The 19,364-nt window shown below is 39.5% G+C and overlaps 1 protein-coding gene across 2 annotated transcripts in view; it reads left to right on the top strand.

Annotated features, from left to right (window-relative positions):
• The first annotated feature begins 15 nt into the window (after positions 1-15).
• ESF1 (ESF1 nucleolar pre-rRNA processing protein) overlaps positions 16-19,364 on the top strand; it is a 68,851-nt gene continuing 49,502 nt past the window's right edge. The window contains exons 1-10 of one of the 2 annotated variants that reach the window (XM_048842600.2): positions 16-184; positions 1,105-1,177; positions 1,481-1,541; positions 1,702-2,407; positions 5,210-5,592; positions 10,466-10,579; positions 12,961-13,061; positions 14,413-14,565; positions 16,787-16,901; positions 19,003-19,138. In XM_048842600.2, coding sequence (XP_048698557.2) covers positions 1,717-2,407; positions 5,210-5,592; positions 10,466-10,579; positions 12,961-13,061; positions 14,413-14,565; positions 16,787-16,901; positions 19,003-19,138 — 1,693 coding nt within the window. In that variant the 5' untranslated portion in view covers positions 16-184; positions 1,105-1,177; positions 1,481-1,541; positions 1,702-1,716. The remainder of the gene's footprint in view (positions 185-1,104; positions 1,178-1,480; positions 1,542-1,701; positions 2,408-5,209; positions 5,593-10,465; positions 10,580-12,960; positions 13,062-14,412; positions 14,566-16,786; positions 16,902-19,002; positions 19,139-19,364) is intronic. The other variant, XM_048842599.2, reaches the window with a different exon arrangement.

Genomic DNA, 19,364 nt, shown 5'->3' on the forward strand with positions numbered 1-19,364 from the left:
ACGAGCGTCACCTCCGCGAGAGCGTGAGCGAGAGAGAGCTGCGCATGCGTACAAGCTCGAGTGACACGAACCCCCGGGTCGTGTATTTGTGCTGTCCGAGTCTGTCGTGCACGGGCACTTCTAGCTGCTCCTAGGTGGCGTGTGCGCGCGCGCGAGAGAGGTGGCGTTGGGCAAGCGGCAGCAGGTGAGTGAAGGGAGTAGAGCCGAGCTGTTGGTCGGGAGCGCGTGGCTCCTAGGGGATACGCTCCCCGCCCCCGCCCCCGGTCGCGTGGCCCTGAGGAGACGCTGCGCCGAACCCGTTCGGCGAAGGCCCCGTGGGCAGCAGAGGGAGGCGGGGGCGTTGCCCGCCCGGCGCACGCCGCGAAGCTGAGGGCTAGGCCCGCGTGCGGGTAGCCGCCTGGGCGTGCTCCCGAGGCCCCGCGGGAGTGGCCTCGGCCAGGCTTGGGCAAGCGGTTCGTGTAAACACCCGCGGGAAGCGATCGAAGTCGTCGTCGTCCTCCCCCGGTCCCGGCTGCTGACAGGCTTCAGACAGGCCAGGCCGCTGGGTGAGAGCAGGGAGCCGGGACACGGGCTGCTGCCAGACTGAGAGTGAAGACCAGGTGGGCGAGATAACATCTTCTGTTGGCCCAGCCTCTGCGGGGGGGAAGAGACCCGAAAGAAGAGCTTTGCAGAGCTCCGCAGCTCCTCTCTCGCCAGCAGAAGTTGGTCCAACGGAAGATATTCCCACCTCCACCTTGTGTCTCTAATACCCTGGGGCAAACACGGCGACAGCAGCAGGGCAAATCGTAAGATTATCCAGCTGCTCAGCATTAGAGCTGAGCTTGTTCAGTGGTTCCAGACCTTTTATCGGTTTCCCGCATTGTGGGTGGGAAGCCGGGGCTGGTGGTGAACCACTGTGAGAACGGGTAGCTGCTGAAGCAGCTGGGGTACTTCTCTCAAATCTTCATTCATTTCTTAGGGAAGCATTTTGATGCCAAGTGTTCCTCAGTGTGATTTGGTTAATCGTTGTCATCCTTACAGTCAGAGTGAGAGCTGTAAGGGGTGGGGGGATTATATAGAGGGAAGCTGGTGAAAGAGAATAATTTTATAATTTTTTAATTCTAGGACGAGATCCTTACTGTGCTATATAGTACAGTTACTTCAGAGAGTGCCCTTATGCTGCCTACACAACGTCTTGGTAAAGTCAGTTAAGCAGAATAGCAGTTATTTACTTCAATGTGCTTACTGTACACAAACATTATTTTCTTTTTAAAATGTGCGGATAAGCAATTTACTTCGCACATGTAAAAAAGACTATAGCATTCTCACCTCTAAAAATAATAAATTCAAACCTAAACAATAAGAAAAAATTATTATTGCAAAAGCACAAAATTTGGCATGGTGACTTGAACAGACATAGAACCTGAAACTACTTTTAACTTTTATTATTATTATTTATTATTATTTTGAATTGAATTAATTTGAATTCTTTTTTAAATAGGAATTGTTTTCCTCTCATCCAGCCTTTCTTCATTCCTTCCTGACATCTAAAAATTATAGAGGTCAGTAAATATTGCGTGCTCTGTTACCTTTAATACAACATTTATATAACTTATTTTAGTAATATGCATTAAAATAAGATTTTATTTTGTTAACATTGATATTAAGCACTATATTAAGAAACAAATGGTTTATTGGTCTGTGTGTATTTTTACATTTTAGGTTTATCAAGTTCTGATGCAAAATTGTCAAAAAATGGCATCCAAGAAGGAACTGACAAGTGATCAGCGGTTTAGCCATGTTACAAAGGACCCTAGGTTTTGGGAAATGCCAGAAAAAGACCACAAAATCAAGATTGACAAAAGATTTCGGGCTATGTTTCATGACAAGAAGTTTAAGTTGAAATATACTATTGATAAAAGAGGCCGCCCTATTAACCATAGCTCTACAGAGGATCTGAAACGGTTTTATGATCTTTCAGATTCAGACTCCGATCTTTCAGGAGTTGACACCAAAGTATTTGCTGGAAAGAAAATGAAGAAAAAAAAGTTAAAATTGAGAGGAGGAGTAGACTCTGGGAAACTGCTTGACAAACCTACTGAAGGGGAAAGCAAAATAGTTTATCAGGAAATGGGCCACAAATGTGGAGCTCCATTGAAGTCTGATGACTCCCAGAATGGACAGAAAAGCATCATGAGGATTGCCAGCTCATGTAGCTCAAAGTTGAAAAAGGAGTGTAAGAAAATTAATGTAGAAATTGATCCTACACAGGATGATAAAGGACTTGTATGGAAAGGGAAAAACAAACAAATTGTGATGAGCTCAGATTCATCTCTAAGCAAACAAGAGACTTCAAAAGCAAGTAGTACTAAATCAGTCAAGGCTCCCAAAACAAAGTTTTCTTTAGAGGAAAAGAAAACTGAATCAGGTTTGTTAAATTTAAGGAATATGTTTTTTTTTATTAAAAGTATGTGTTTGTCTTTTGCAAGATCAGACAAAGTGGGTGAGGACATCTTATTGGACCGACTTGCAAGATCAGTCATTTAAACAACTAATCTAGCCATTTCTGCTTTTAAATATCTCCTCTATATGTGGAGTTTCATCTTATTGGGAGAGACTAATTTTTAAACAAGGCCAGTGGTAAAGCTGTTTCACATTTGTTAGGACAGTTTGAAAGAATAAAACGGTAAAGACATCTGTCAATACATTCACCAAGGGAATTAGGAAGAAACTTAAGGCCTGATCCTGCAAACAAAAATTGCTTTAACATGTGAGCAACTTTAATCAACGTTCCTATGTGTTTACAGATTTAGGCCCTTACTTTGGGAAGAATGCTGTTTCAAAAGAGAACTGGTACAGATTATTAAGTCATTGCATTAAGAAAGGGGAAAAGCATACTTTAAAAAATATAGAAAATGTGTATGTTTCTAGAGTGTACTTAGTATTGTCAGAATAATTTTTAATTGCTGCAGTCTTATTTCAGAACTTGAAATTGATGGTGCAGTTTTGGTGTAATGTCTTATGTATGAATGTGTGTTTTCTTATTTAGGATTAAAACTATCCTGATGTTGAGACTTGAAGGAAAAATTTAAAATATTCAAAGCATTTTGGAACAGATTGCATATTGGTACTAAATAGTAAAGCAGTTAAACACTTCCTGATTCAAAAGTCTGAGATTGAAGATGTGATGTGCTTTTAGAACTTTTGGCAAAAAACATACTAGAATGAAATAACGTTCATACTGTTACTAGAAAGGGTGAGTGGGCGGGACAGTTCATTTTCACATGTTCAAACTTCGAATTATTATTGTCTTAATGAAGTAGCAATATTTTGTAACATCTCTGTAGCCACCAAACATTTTGTGGTTATCACTGTGCTGCACTCTGTAGCCATGATGCTTCGTAATTGTAGCAGGATAGAATTCTGATTCTTCTGCTTCAGAAGCACAGGTGCCCACCCATCACTTGAGCTAAGGGAGAATCTTCTTTAGGAGTTGTTAAGTCTGATTCCCCACTCTGGCACTTTGAATGCAGAAAGTGGGGGCCCGCAAGGCTTTTAAAAATTAATACTAGACACTCCAGGCTGGTATTAAACACCCAGAGTCACAGCGCATCTCTGACCTTGGATGGATAGATGGTGCCACCACCCAAGTGCAAAAAAAACAACCCCCTTTTGAGAACCCAGGAAGGAACACTTGGGAATTCCTTCCTGTGCGGTGCACTCAAGCCCTTTCCTTCCCCTTCCCAGGAAGAGCTGAGAAAGAAAACAAAGGAAATCACCAGCTAATTAAACAACATATGTATAAATGTCGTAGGGACAAAAAAATCCAATCCTGTTCTTAAAAAAGGTAAATTTTATTAAACCAAAAAAGAAGGGAAATCCATTTGGAACGTAGGTTTTTTGCTAGATCTTAAAAGAAACAATTACAAAAATTAAGCGTCAAGATTAAGCATCAAGCATCAGCTCTTTTGAAGTTCAGCTTAAAGATTACAAGCAAAACAAAAGCATCTGGGGTTAGCACAGAGGAGTCCACAAGCCAATAAGAAATAAAATATATAACCCTAATCGTGTCTTCCTAGACATTCCCTGATTACTTACATATTTGGGGTTTCAGCAAAGTAGGGTTGAGGTATGATTTGATTTTTTCATACCTGGTTTTAAAGCTGCTCACAGCATAACTGCTGCCCTGCTCCCCTCTTTACTGGAGAACAACAGACACAAAGGGAAAGCTATTTTTCCAATTTTAAAAAGTTCTAGTCCTCCCATTGGCTCTTTTGGTCAGGTGCCTACTCACTTCCCTTTACCTGTGGACTTGTTAACCCTTTACAGGTAAGCAAATAGAGAACAGCTACTAACCGGGGTTTTATAGCTAACTGGCTGGCTGGGTGATCATAAAAGGGAGCTACCTCCCCTCTCCTTCTCCTTAATTTATCACAGGAGTACTGGGCCTTTGAGACACAGTTCGAAAATTCTGGTTCTCTTCAAATGGGGAAAGATACAACTACATCTCAGTTAGTTTAGTACAGAATCTCAGAATCCTGTTTTATCATAACTTTAACATAATTTTTGTGATTCTCCCCAGAGATACCTTGCCCTTGTCTATGTCTGCTGTGGATCAGCTCCCTGAGTTCACCAGCCTCTGGCAACACAAGCACTGCCTTCCAGGTCTCTCAGGCTGCATTCTCTCTGTGCGGGTTGAGATAGTACACATTAAGCCCCAAGTCCTTGGGGTGTTCCCTGCAATGTCCAGCTTCTTATCTACAGAACACTCAGAGAATTACCAGGCATAGACAGTTTAAGACATTGTGGCATTCTTTGGTGAACCACAATGTATATACCAGAATCAGGAGATTTCTGGAGCCCCTTGTCAGTTGTCATTAAGAGCGTCTTGGGTCACAATATTTCTGTTTAATTCATTGTTCAGATTTAATGAATTGGAGTGTTGAAATCCAAGTGACTCCATCTGCAATGACTCAGTCTTTTGGGGTATTCTTTTCCCCTTTTGCCTGATGTAGCCTCTCCAGGTGTCAGATTTTTATTTATTTATATATACAATATAGCTATATAAAAGTATATTTTTTTTAAAAAGAAACAATCATAACTGAGTAATGACTTAGACTGTAAGCTTCTTGCAACAGGAACCAAGTTATCGTTTTCTACATAAAGCACCGTACACATTATCGAACAGCATACACATAAATAATATTAAATTTGATATTAACCTTTTCAGTGAATAAAGCTGCTATTGCATATGAACAAAGCAACATCAACAAAAGCCAGTTAGATGAAATTTCTAAAAACGAAGACTGCTTTGATTGTGCCATATCCAAAGATGATGGAGAAACAGGAGGGGAAGAGGAGTCGGAAGATGATGGAGAAACAGGAGGGGAAGAGGAGTCGGAAGATGATGGAGAAACAGGAGGGGAAGATAGTGATGGTGATTCAGAAGAAGATGAAAGTGACAGTGGGCCTGATCTGGCTAGGGGGAAAGGAAATATTGAAACCAGTTCTGAAGATGAAGAGGAAGATGATATGTCTGAAATATTTCCAAAGGAACCAGAGATCGAGCATGCCTGGAGAGAACTGCATACGGATGCTCCTCGTGCAGATGAGGTAAGGTTTTGGAATAGTCAGTGATTCTATAGTATACAGCATAGACTAAATAGAGGATATTTCTGAGTGAAAAAATTGTTATAAAGTAACTGTAACTGATCGATCAAATGAGCAGAGTGGCAAAATTTTTGTAGCTAATTACTAAAGCTATCAAGCAATTAAATTAATCGCTATTCGTCGCACTATTAAATAATAATAGAATACCATTTTTATTTAAATATTTTTGGGTGTGTTCTGCATTTTCAAGTTTCAGAGTAGCAGCTGTTTTAGTCTGTGTCCGCAAAAAGAAAAGGAGTACTTGTGGCACCTTAGAGGCTAACAGTTTTATTTGAGCATAAGCTTTCGTGAGCTACAGCTCACTTCGTTGCATCTGATGAAGTGAGCTGTAGCTCACGAAAGCTTATGCTCAGATAAATTTGTTAGTCTCTAGGGTGCCACAAGTACTCCTTTTCTTTCTACATTTTCAAGTATATTGATTTCAATTACAACACAGAACACAAAGTATACAGTGCTCACTATATTACTATTTTTGATTACAAATATTTGCACTGTAAAAAGATGAAAAAATAGTATTTCCATTCACCTCATACAAATACTATAGTGCAATCTCTTTATCATGAAAGTTGAACTTACAAATGTAGGTTTTTTAATTTTTTATTTTACATAACACCACTAAAAATATAATGTAAATCTTTAGAGCCTAGAAGTCCACTCAATCCTTGCTGTGGATATGGAAAGATTTTTACCTCCGGATTTTGGCATGCAGTAGGGGAATGAATTGTGCAGGAAGCTTCTCTCCTCCCGCCCTCCCCCTCCCTCTGGCTGCTTCTGGGTTAGCCTTTATTATTAGGACTGTCAAGTGATTAAAAAAATTAATCATGATTAAAAAGATTAATAGAATACCATTTATTTAAATATTTTTGGATTTTTTTACACTTTCAAGTATATTGATTTCAATTACCACACAGAATACAAAATTTACAGTGCTCGCTTTATATTTTATTACAAATATTTGCACAGTAAAAAACAAAAGAAATAGTATTTTTCGGTTCACCTAATGCAAATAATGTAGTGCAATCTCTTTATCATGAAAATTGAACTTACAAATGTAGAATTATGTACAAAAACTAACTACACTCAAAAACAAAACAGTGTAAAACTTTAGGGCCTACAAGTCCACTCAACCTACTTCTTGTTCAGCCAATTGCTCAGACAAACAAGTTTGTTTACATTTGCAGGAGATAATGCTGTTTACTTCTTGTTTACAATGTCACCTGAAAGTGAGAAAAAAGTGTTTGCATGACACTGTTGTTGTAGCTGGCGTTGCAAGATATTTACGTGCCTGATGCGCTAAAGATTCGTATGTCCCTTCATGCCTCAACCACCATTCCAGAGGACATGTGTCCATGCCGATGATGGGCTGTGCTCGATAATGATCCAAAACAGTGTGGACCGACGCATACTCATTTTCATTATCTGAGTCGGATGCCACCAGCAGAAGGTTGATTTACTTTTTTGGTGTTTCAGTTCTGTAGTTTCCGCATCAGAGTGTTGCTCTTCTAAGACTTCTGAAAGAATGCACCACACTTTGTCCCTCTCAGATTTTGGAAGGTACTTTAGATTCTTAAACCTTTTAAGCGTTTGACAAATCTGCAGTGAAAGTGTTTTTAAAATGAACAACGTGTGCTGGGTCATCATCCGAGATTGCTATAACATGAAATATATGGCAGAATAGAAGTAAAACAGAGCAATAGGCATATAATTCTCCCCCAAAGAGTTCAGTCCCAAATTTAATTAACACTTTTTTTTTCCCCCGAGCATCGTCAGCATGGAAGCATGTCCTCTGGAATGGTGGCCGAAGCATGAAGGGGCATATGAATGTTTAGCATATCTGGCACGTACATGCCTTGCAATGCCGGCTACAGTAGTGCCATGTGAATGCCTGTTCTCACTTTCAGGTGACATTGTAAATAAGAAGCAGGCAGCATTACGCCCCGTAAATGTAAACAAACTTGTTTTTCTTAGCGATTGGCTGAGCAAGAAGTAGGACTGAGTGGACTTGTAGGCTCTAAAGTTTTATGTTGTTTTGTTTTTGAGTGCAATTATGTAACAAAAAACCCTACATTTGTAAGTTGCCCTTTCAGGATAGAGATTGCACTACCATACTTGTGTGAGGTGAACTGAAAAATACTAGTCCTTTTATCATTTTTACAGTGCAGATATTTCTAATTAAAAATAATATAAAGTGAGCACTGTACACTTTGTATTGTGTTGTAATTAAAATCAAACATCCAAAAATATTTAATAAATTGGTATTCTGTTTCTTTACAGTGCAATTAATCGCAACTAATTTTTTTGTTAATCGCATGAGTTAAATGCGATTAATCGACAGCCCTGTTTATTATTTAGTGTGTATAAATATTTATAAATAGTGTATAAATATTATTATTTAAATTATTTCATTATTTATTTAGAGGAGTGTTGGCTTATTGAAGGGTTAAGATTTTTTTTTATCTTGGAAAATCAGTATTCTAGAGATGGGAGGGGTGTGAGTTGTGCAGGAGAAGGGTGAATTCTTGATGCTGCTCCTGTTGTATTGAGTTTCTGAGCTCCCCAGGCGTGCCTCTTGTCCAAAGAGGAAGAGAGTTTGATCTTAGAAATCTGCATTCAGTGGGCGGGGGGAGGGGGAAGCAATGACTTGTGCAGGAGAATTGTCCGGGAGGACAAGGGGTTACAGGGGTGGGGGAGCAGGCAGTGACTTGTGCAGGAGGAGCGTGAGGGAGGTATCTCGCCGCTGCCTCTGGAAGCGTGGTTTCTGGTACTGAACTCTCCAGGCTCTCCTTTTACTGAGCAAGGTGGGCACCTTTCAGCTGAGCGAGCCCTTGTTTGCAAGAGTGAGTGGATTTTACCTCCGGGACGGGGCGGCAGGGGAGGAGAGGCTGCTGCAGGGAGGCTGAACTCGCCAAGCTCCTCTTCTCTATGGGGTTCCCCTGGAGTGAGGGGCTGGCCAGGGGCACTGGGGCACAGTGTGGTGGTGAGTTCAGTGCCCAGCGCAAGGGGCATGCTGAGGGTGGCGCAGGGTCAGTCCCTGGATTGAGGGGCATGGTGGGGGTGGGGGTGGGGGTCAGTTCCCAGAGTGAGGGGCTAGCGGAGGCATTGGAGTATGGTGTGGGACTGAGGGGCGGGGTTGGTCCCCAGAGCAAGGAGGCGGCCAGGGGTGTTGGGGCATGGGGCAGGGCTGGCATTGGGGTATGGCAGGGTCAGGATCCCTTCCTCTCTGCCAGAACTGGGGTAGGAGCCACTTTTCTCTCCTCTCCTCTCCCCTCCCCTCTCCTCCCCGCTGTCTGGAGGTGGATTGGTCCCTCCACAGGTCCCTGTCAGGTCAGGTCCCTCCACAGCTGATGCTTCCCTCCCTGCCCAGATATATGTGATTAACACCATTAAAAAAATTAACATGTTAATTTTGTTTTCAGTTAATCATGGGCATTAACTGAGATTAATTGACAGCCCTGCTAATTACTTATTAGTTCATAGTATTCCTTTGTTTGAAACAATTAGACATGTTGGCTGCCTAAGAGTGAGCAATGTAGTGCTAATGTGAGATACATCAGTTCAGTTCATTTCTGCATCTCTCAATGGTAGTGCTCTTGGTCCTTTGTTGGAAGGAGTATTTCATGTTGTTCGATTATGACCTCTGAAGCTTATTTAGACAGAGTTAAAAACTTCGTTCACCATTAGTGTGCTGAAAGTTTTCTCTGGTAAGTGTGTCGGGGGGGTATACTCTAGGCCAGTGGTTCTCAACTGTAGGCACATGTACCCCTGTGGGTACACAGAGGTCTTCCAGGGGGTACATCAACTCATTCAGATGTTTGCTTAGTTTTCATAAAAAGCATTAGTGAGGTCAGTACACATTAAAATTTCATACCGACAATGACTTGTTTATGCTGCTCTATATACTATATACTGAAATGTAAGTACAATATTTATATTCCAATTGATTTATTATATAATTATATGGTAAAAATGAGAAAGTTAGCAATTTTTCAATAAGTGTGCTGTGACACTTCTGTATTTTTATGTCTGATTGTGTAAGCAAGTAGTTTTTAAGGGAGGTGTAATGTGGGGGTAAGTGAGACAAATCAGACTCCTGAAAGGGGAACAGTAATCTGGAAAGGTTGAGAGCCGCTGTTGTGGGCCATTTATCAGATTTTAAGGTTTTCATTTTTAAAAAGTTAGCCTTTCAAGTTTGTTTTGTAATGTTGTCTGTCATCAAATGCAGACAGACATCCCTGGTGCCTCCGCTGCTGATCGAACTGGAAGTCATGCTTCCTGTAATGGTGCTGAAAACAGTCTTGTCCCTTCTGTGCTAGCAGTTAAACTTTTTTCCAACATTGCTTCAGGGGGACCTGTTGCTGTCAGCTCTTGTCAGGAAGGGATCTATTTCCTTTTAGGTCTGCAGAAGTTCCCTGGGGAAATGAAAGGTCACATTTTCAATTTGCAAAATTAAAAGCTTTAGAGCTGTGGGTAAGAAGCAGTAGAAGCTGTCTGTAGTTCTGTTGTCAGAAACAGTAGATGCATTCTAGGAAAGTGAAAGATAAAGGCCATCATAGAGCACATTGTATGTTTGAAAAATAGTAAAGCCCGTTTATTGAACATTTCTGTTTGCTCTGTAGTAACTGCTTAAGAACCATGGACGTGTCAGTGATATCAGGTGTTGTGGGAGATGTCATTCTTATGTTTTTCTCTAAAGTTCAACACAGTGTGACTTCATCAAGGGACAGTAACTGGAAAATAAGACGTTTCCTCTCAGCAATCAGCACCCAAAAATCTTATTACAATTAATATATTTTTGCCTTCTTCTTCTTCAATGTAGATAACAAGTAGATTGGCAGTTTGCAACATGGACTGGGATAGGCTGAAGGCTAAAGACCTACTGGCTCTGTTTAATTCTTTCATACCTAAAGGGGGTGTTATATTTTCTGTAAAGGTAAGAACTATTTGAAAATAAAAATAAAAGTGAATTTTGATTCCAGCAAGTTGCTTTTCTTTCCCATTCCTTCTGCTGACTTCGTTTCTCCTCTCCCTATTCAATTGATTTGTGTTGGTCCTTTATAAAATAAACGTAGGCTATAGCTCCACACTCTCCCTTCCATTGGTGGGTGTTCGTGTGGGATGATAAGCTGACACAGCTTAATTTTTATTTGTGACATTGGTCTCAGTCCTGTTACCACTGAATTTAGTGACAACATTTCCATTAACACTAATAGGAGTAGAAGTCCTATGTGCAAAAGTAGCATAAAGTTCAAATGCTTAATTTTCCTTAGTTCATACAGTAGATTCTCTAAAATTCTATCCCGTGTTATAGGTGAGGCTGGTCGCACCATCTAAAATCTTGGCTGCCTAATGCTTCTCATTATAAGACCCTGCTTTCAGTTACTTGTAACTTTGCCAAACTTAATCCATTTGAGTTGAAACTTTTTATGCTGGGTGTCTACCTCAGGCTGACCTTTTTTGGAAAATTTCAGCCAAAATGGTTTGGCCATTTCTGAGAATGAGGCTAGGAAAAAATATGTTTTGCCCTCGTTAAAAAGAACGAAGTGAAGGTTCTGGGGGAGGGGAAAATGCGATCATATAATTAGACAATCACAATGCATATACACAGACAACCTTAATTTTGGTATTTCCTGACTTTTGAGTGCTTGACTTTGTTTTTAATGTAGTTTTGTATGTAATATACAGAAACAGAGCAGTATTGTCACTAAATGAGTAATTTATACTCCAAAAACTCTGTGTGTGTGTGTGTGTGTAGCACTGTAGCTCTAACTTCGCATTTTAAGTAAACTACAAATCTGGTTCACCTGAAAATGCACAGCCAGGGTGGATGTGCAAGTTTTCTCTCAATTCTAGTTGTAGATTTCTTATGAGGGAAATAGTATTTCTGCAACATCACCAGTATTTATAACTAACCCCAGTAACTCTGTTCAGGCTTTTTACTGTGAAATAGTGTATTGTTTTCTGATACATAGGAATAGTGTCTCTGGCATTCAATCTACTACTAAAAATAAATGTTTTTGTCACAAACTTTCAGTTACAATTGAATTGATTCCATTTTTTCAAAACACAATTATTCATGTAACATTGCATTGACTAGTCATTGCGTAAAGATATTTTTTCATAACCATGAAATCTATTAAGTTACCCTGGACCAGAAGATTGATGTTACAAGGTTGTGTGAGTGAAATAGCTACAGTGTTTAAAGATTGCTTTCATCTGAGCATTTACTACATAAAATCCATTACATTAATTCCTCTTGGGGAGTATTTCCTGGAGTAGAAATATATGTAATAAGAGGTTGGGTTTAGAGTGCTGAAAGTTAGGCGGTCTGAGCAGCTTTGGTCTTCTGTATTTTGTTTGGTTTTGTGATAGTGTAAGGGTTGTTTGTGTTCTTTGTTTAGGGTTTTTACACTCTCCCTACCAAATGCATTTGATGTTTGCTACCAAAAGAATTGGCAAAGTTGTACTATTCTTTACATAATAAATTGAATGAGACAAATTAATTGGGCACTTAATGCTCTCTCATCTAAACGTCCCATAATCTAAGCACTCTTCTGTCTTACTTTTTGTTCCTATTGAGTACTGTAAATGATGGATTATAGAGAAGTATCTTTCTGATTTTTTTAAGCATGATTACTTTGTATTCTGTTCCACTGCTTCTGTTTAGTCAGTTTCGCTTTTTTTTTTTTTTGTATGGGTCTTTAACACAGAGAAAAAGAAGAGCAGAAAACAAACATAACTCCAATCCTGCAACCTGAGCTGCATGGTTAGACCCCTGAACCTGAGTGGAGTCTGATCAATTTCTGTGTAAGGTTCTGTAGGAGGGTATAAAGTCTTGCCTGAATGGATCAGCTCGCAGGATCAGGGCCTTAGACAGTAAAACAGTGAAAACTAGCAGGGGAATTGAGCTCAAGTATAGTAATTCAATAGTTTCATTGTTTGTTTTTTTCTTTTTTTGGCAATTGATTCCAAATTGATTGTGTCACTTCAATTATTTGATCGCTGAACATTAATTCTGTAATCACAAGTTAATGTTATGTATTAGTACGTCAATTTAATTTGAACACACTTATATAGTTGCTTACCTTTATTCCTACAAGTAGTCATATTGAAGTCACTGAAACTACTTGTATGCTTAATTTTTAAGCAGATGTGTAAGTGTTTGCAGGATTGGATCCTTTAATGTTTTCTCACTTGAAAAAAAAAAAGTGATCCTCCGAACTCCTGGCTTGATATATATTTTTTTTCTTTTGGATGCTGTACACTGCATCTGTGCAATTGGGTTATAACCTTTTTTGTTTCGTATATTCGTAGATTTATCCTTCAGAGTTTGGAAAGCAGAGATTGAAAGAGGAGGAGCTGCAAGGACCTGTAGAACTATTAAGTCTTCCAGAGGATGCCACAGAGAAAGACTGGTATTAATTTAAATTACAAATGGTTGATAGTAGCAGGCCTCATTTGCAAATACCATGCTCTTAATACATTTTTAACATTATTATGGAAGTCTTATATTTTATCCTTTTTTTTTTTTAATGCTTTCTGGTTTTTCAGAGGGTGTTTTTAATTGAATCTGACTCATCATCACATCATATACTTGAATAAATTTGTTGGGACATAAAACTTAAGGCCCCAGTTGTGTAAATTGTTCCATGCAGGCTGTGGGAATCCACCTGGATGCAGAGGTTCATCTGCATGGATCAGCTTGCAGCATTTGAGTGTAGCTTGCTAAAACTTAAATCTACCTTTTAACCTTTACATGCTAGCTCAAAGTAAGAAATGATCAAAAAGACTGTTTTGACATGTTTCCACCTTGAGGACTTAGCTTCTAACAGAAAACATTCAGCATCTCACAGAGCGATACCTTAGTATTTAATAAAGTGCAATATTTTTTTAGCCACTTAGCAAATAGCTAAGAAGTTTGTGTGGTGAAGACAGTTTTTGTAAATAACACCATAAAATTTTAATTACTTTAAAAATTAAATAGTTTTTCAGACATTGTGCATGTCTATATCTTAGATAGGGATTAGTTTATACAAATAGCTCATTTTGAGTAAAAGACATGGGGAAAATGTAGTGGGACTGTGTGAGTTATTTTTCACCACTAGATGGTGATATCCCATACCAATGAGTAAAATCATAATTGACTGAGTTACAGAAATGGGATACAATTAAATTGAAAATGCAGAAAGTGCACTTATTTATGAACTGGAGAATTTTCCCAGGTTAACAACTTTAAACTCATATTTAATAGTGGTAAAATGGTCATATTTAAACTTAGTTAAATTAAACATACTTAACCATTGTTAAACTCATATTTAACAGTGGTAAAATGGTCATAATGGTAACAGAAGAGAAAACCTGGAATAGTTAATGCACAGCATACTTCTCTAAAACTTGATTCTTAAGCAAGCACAAGGCAAGACTTTTTTGCTGCCAAAATTTGTACCTACGTTATCAAGAAGAGGCTTAGTCCTATCACATGTTTACTAATCAGCATTAAGGAAAATCTTTCTTCAACACACTATCCTGATTGTGGCATCTATGGAATGGCATCTATGCAGTTAAACCTTTATGCATATCTGTTCAGAGTCCCATAGAAGTTGGTGGGACTCTATGTAGCATAAGATCTGATCTTTTTGCAAAGTCAGGCCCATGTGTTGGTAATATATGGTTTTAAGAAGTTAAGTTTGAAAAGTATTTCTGAAGTTGCAACTTTGTGTCATTGTTTTAACAAAAGTTATTTGGATGTTGTCTTCACTTTTGTAGTATTTATACGGAAAAACTGAGGGATTATCAGTTCAAACGACTGAAATACTTCTATGCAGTGGTAGAATGTGATTCTCCTGAAACAGCCAATAAAATTTATGAGGAGTGTGATGGACTGGAATTTGAAAGTAGCTGTTCTTTTGTAGATCTCAGGTAAAGCAAATGGTGTTTGTGTTTTTTTTAACAAAAATTTAAAGCAAGTTTAAAAAATTGGAAATAAACTGAATCATTCTTCTATCAAACTTAGCAAAACTGTATAGTACCTTGGAAATAAAACATGCATTTTGGTTATATCTGGCTTTGTCAGAAAAAGCAAAAATCCCACCTTAAAGAGACTGTTTTTAAAAGGGGTTCAAGATACAAATATTACTACAGCTGCTTTTTCAGTCATCTTCTACAGTCAAGTAAAGCAATAGGATGCTAATAGAAAAACACCGTAACTGTCTTATGATTGGTTTGCTTCCTTCACCTGAGGCACGAGATGAACTGGTTCCTTTATTACAGTTGGTTCAATGAATAGCAAATGTATAGCTGCTATTGTTTTCAGGCTGTGCATCTTTGTTCTCAGGCTTTATGATTCAAAGTCAAAGCTTGATCACTTCAAACCTCATATTTTTAAGAAGGCAGGAGGCTAAACTACAGTCCTACTTTGTCACCAGACTATTCCTTTGTTTGCACAGGGAAGAATTCTGTTGTGCCATCGTCAATAAAAATCATCTCTGTTAGATCCCAGTGTTGTTGAGGGCTTAATTGCACGTGATGGAAAAAAGCGAAGGTGTATTACCTCATAGACACTAGGTGTTGTATTTCAAAGGAAATGACTTAGACATATACTTTTTGTGTTCCTGTTAATGAAACTTTCACATCCTAGAAAGATCTTGTCTTACAGCACAGGAACCTTTTTGAGACTCCCCAGAGCCTGCCTTTCTTTTCTGCTTAACGTATTAAATTAGAAAAGTAGATGTTTTTGGAGGTGGACTGGGTAGCTTTCATCGTTAGGCAGTTGCATTTCAAGGGACATAATCTACTTGAACCCTACTCAGTTTTTTAAAATGAGGTTAAATAGTTTCAGGCATTAAAAATACACATGAGATCCCACAGCTAATAGTTATGACTTTACAATCATATTTTCTATTTTTAAACAATGTTTCTCCTTATTGACCTACACAACATGGGAAACAACAAAATTGTCTTTACACCAAGTTCAGTCAAATGCACGAAGTTGGCTAACTGAAAGGGGGAAAATATTCTCTAGATATAAGCATTGTGTAAAAATAGTATATAAACAATTTTCAGACCGCTTTCTGATTTTTTTAAGATAATATCTCTGTAGGATTTCACAGCTTTATATTGACTTCCACTTGTCTTCAAAATTGCTTTATTTTTCTTTCCTAATTTGTGACAATACTGAAAATAATCAGAACTGTTCTAGTAGATCTATCCTGAAAGAGCAGATAGGGCTTAGAAAAGTAAGGTTAGTTCTTATAAAGGTGTTTTCCTCTCGTCTCAAAAATGCTGTGGTCAGAATATGAGAATTAAGAAGTAAAGTTGAGAGATTGTCTCCTTAAACGTTATGTTGTACATATTCTGTGTCTTGATCTTCCAGGAAACACATAAATATGTTCAGTGATAGATTTAGGGTTATTTTAATAATCCCACTCATACTTGATATTTTTAACTGGTTCACTTCCATTTTTTAATCAGTGTTGTTTGCCCATGTCATAGAATCATAGAATATCAGGATTGGAAGGGACCTCAGGAGGTCATCTAGTCCAACCCCCTGCTCAAAGCAGGACCAATCCCCAATTTTTGCCCCAGATCCCTAAATGGCCCCCTCAAGGATTGAACTCACAACCCTGGGTTTAGCAGGCCAGTGCTCAAACCACTGAGCTATCCCTCCCCCCGTAGGCATTCCTGGCCCAAAAAAAAAAAAAATGCATCCTAAGGTCTCTAATCTATCCTGTTTTAATGAGTTATAGTTTACTTACAAATCATACCTGTTGGAAGCATTCCATGCCTATGCTGGCCGTATGCAAAGCACTACATTTTAAAAATTCAGAGTAATCAATTTAACTTAAATTGTAATTCTTTTCAAAAATTAATTTGACTTACCTTTTTCACAATATTTTATAAAATACGGAGGATGTAGAAATTGAATGTACAGTGCAAACCGCAAATATTAACTTGTCTGATATGGCTTTTATCCTTTTCCTGAATGTTGCTCTCTTTGGGCTTATCCACTTCTTATCCTAGCAGATTCTTCTATATTAATGTGCACGGTTTTAATTAGAGAGAAGCTGAGCCTATAACTATTTGTTCTTTTGAAACATCACAATATGTGTTTGAATAACAAGACATCTTCTTTCCCTTTAAGATTTATTCCAGATGATGTTACATTTGATGATGAGCCAAAGGACATAGCCTCTGAAGTGGATGGAGCTGCATATAAACCAAAGTACTTCACATCTGCTGCTATGGGAACATCAAAGGTATCTTAACAGTGTTTTTGTAACCCTTCGTAATTGGTTGAGCTTCGCTTTTCTTGGTTTATATAAGATATGTAAATAATAGATTGGTGGCACTGGTGATAATGGAGAAAGGATCCCTGCATATACTCAGGATTGTGGAGATGTACACATCAAATAGATATTATATGTCAGGAGTCAGCAACCTATGGCATGGTGTGCCAGATTTTAATGGCACGCTGCTGCCTGCCAGACCCGGGCAGACAGCAGCGTGCCACTAAAAATCCTGCCTGGCCCGGCCTGCTCTTTTCCACTCCTTGCCCACCATGCTCTCCTTGCAGGGCAGGCAAGCTTCCCCCTTCCCCCACCTCTTTCCCCAGCATGTGGGGTTCCTGCCCCTCTTCCTCTCCCTCTCTGCAGCTGATCAGCTGATGGCCCTTGTTATGGAGGAGGAGAGGAAAAAGCAGAGCCGCAGCGCACCTCTCTGCTCCGGGGACCTTAGGGAAGAAGGGTGGAATCAGGGCATATCCCCTCTAGTCCCCTGCCTTGAGCTGCTCAGGGCAGGGGGCTGGGAGCACCCCCATGACCCCAGCCCTCTGCCCTGACCCCTGCACCCCCCTCACACGCTCCCAGCCCTCTGCCCTGACCTCTGCACCCCCGCCCCACAACCCCAGCCTTGACTCTTGCACCCCCCACATTCCCACTCCCACCCTGAGCACCAAATGGGAGCTCCTGCACCCCACCTCCCCATTCCCACCTGCACCCCTCGCACCAAATGGGAGCTGCCCAGGTAAACGTTCCACACCCAAACCTCCTGCCCCAACCCTGAGCCCCCTCCCTCATTCTAGCTCCTGGCCAGATCCTGCACCCCAACCCTCAGCCAGCTCCTTCACTCCCAGCCCTGTTCTCAACACACTCCCACCCTCATCTCAGTGCAGAGAGGGGAAGAGAATGGCTAGAACCAGGGAGAAGGTAGGTACCCACTCTGTGTTGGCAGGCCGAGATCCCAGACCGGGAGCCGGGACCCTAGCTGTCAGGAGCTGGCGGACGGAACCCCAGAGCAGCAGCGGGCTGAGCCGCTCAGCCCACTGCCAGTCTGGGGTCCTGGCCGCCAACCCCGCTCAGACCACTACTGGTCTGGGGTTCTGGCTGCCAGCCCCTTGCCAGCCGGGGTCCCGGCTGCAGGCCCCGCTCAGCCCGCTGCCGGCCTAAGTGAACGGAACCCCAGGCCGGCAACGGGCTGAGCGGGCCGGTGGTGTAAGATCAGCATTTTAATTTAATTTTAAATGAAGCTTCTTAAACATTTTGAAAACCTTGTTTACATACGACAATAGTTTAGTTAATATATAGACTTTTATAGAGCGAGAGACCTTCTAAAAAACGTTAAAATGTATTATTGGCATGCGAAACCTTAAATTAAAGTGAATAAATGAAGACTCGGCACACCACTAAAAGGTTGCCTACCCCTGTTTGTATGTGTATGTTACCGAGGCATAGATTGTGACTATAGTTAAGACTGAGTTTCACGCTTTAAACGGATTCAACCTCATTGTTATAAATGAACAATAGTGTTTATCATCCTTAAATTTACCCCACTTTCAGTTTGAATATAGAATGAAATTTGATTATTTAAAAGAAAATATTAATTGGACTGACCTGTGTATTTTAAGAAATATAGCACCGCTTCTTGCCTGTTTTATCACAAATGATCTTATTTATGCAATAGCAGACTCTTCAGACTTTTTCCAGATAGCTAAAACTCATTGAAATTTTGGGCATATAGGGAACACTAGAAGAAACTAAATACTATGCATAGGGTACATTAGATGAAAATATGTTGTAATTAAGTTATTAATGATTGTTTATATCTACTTGATTTTTATGGAGATGCTTGGTAGCAGCTCCTTAGTTAAGACTGGTTCTTAAATGCATAAAATCCTGTTACCAAAAAGTCAGTTGACTTTTGAAATGAAATGTCAGTGATACCCTTTGATTTTTTTTTTTTTCTTTGTAGTCTGTTTGTTTTTTCTCTTGTTAAACTTGTAATAGGAAGTATTACAAACTGCACTCTGGGCAAAAACTTAAACTTTAACTTTTACATTTTATATGTCTTTTTTTCCTAAAGGTAGATATCACATGGGATGAGACAGATCATGAAAGAGTAACTTCGCTACACAGAAATTTTAAAAAAGATGAACTTCTTGACATGGATTTTCAAGCTTATTTGGCCTCATCTAGTGAAGAAGAGGAAGAGCAACAAGGTACTTATAATTCATATGCAGTGTTTGCTTAAGTTATGAGCAACACAATTCAAGAGCATACAGTTTGTAGGTTAGTAATAAACTCCAGATATGTTTTAAAAACTACTTTACTGATTTAAACTTTCTTTTTCTTAAATATGATTGATGAGGGACAGTATTTTGTCCATAGTAAAGGTTGTAATAGTCAGGAACCATTATGGAGAGAGTATATTCCCTTCAAAATTAA

The sequence above is a fragment of the Caretta caretta genome, chromosome 3, assembly GCF_965140235.1.
Source record: "Caretta caretta isolate rCarCar2 chromosome 3, rCarCar1.hap1, whole genome shotgun sequence".
Taxonomy (NCBI): Eukaryota; Metazoa; Chordata; order Testudines; family Cheloniidae; genus Caretta; species Caretta caretta.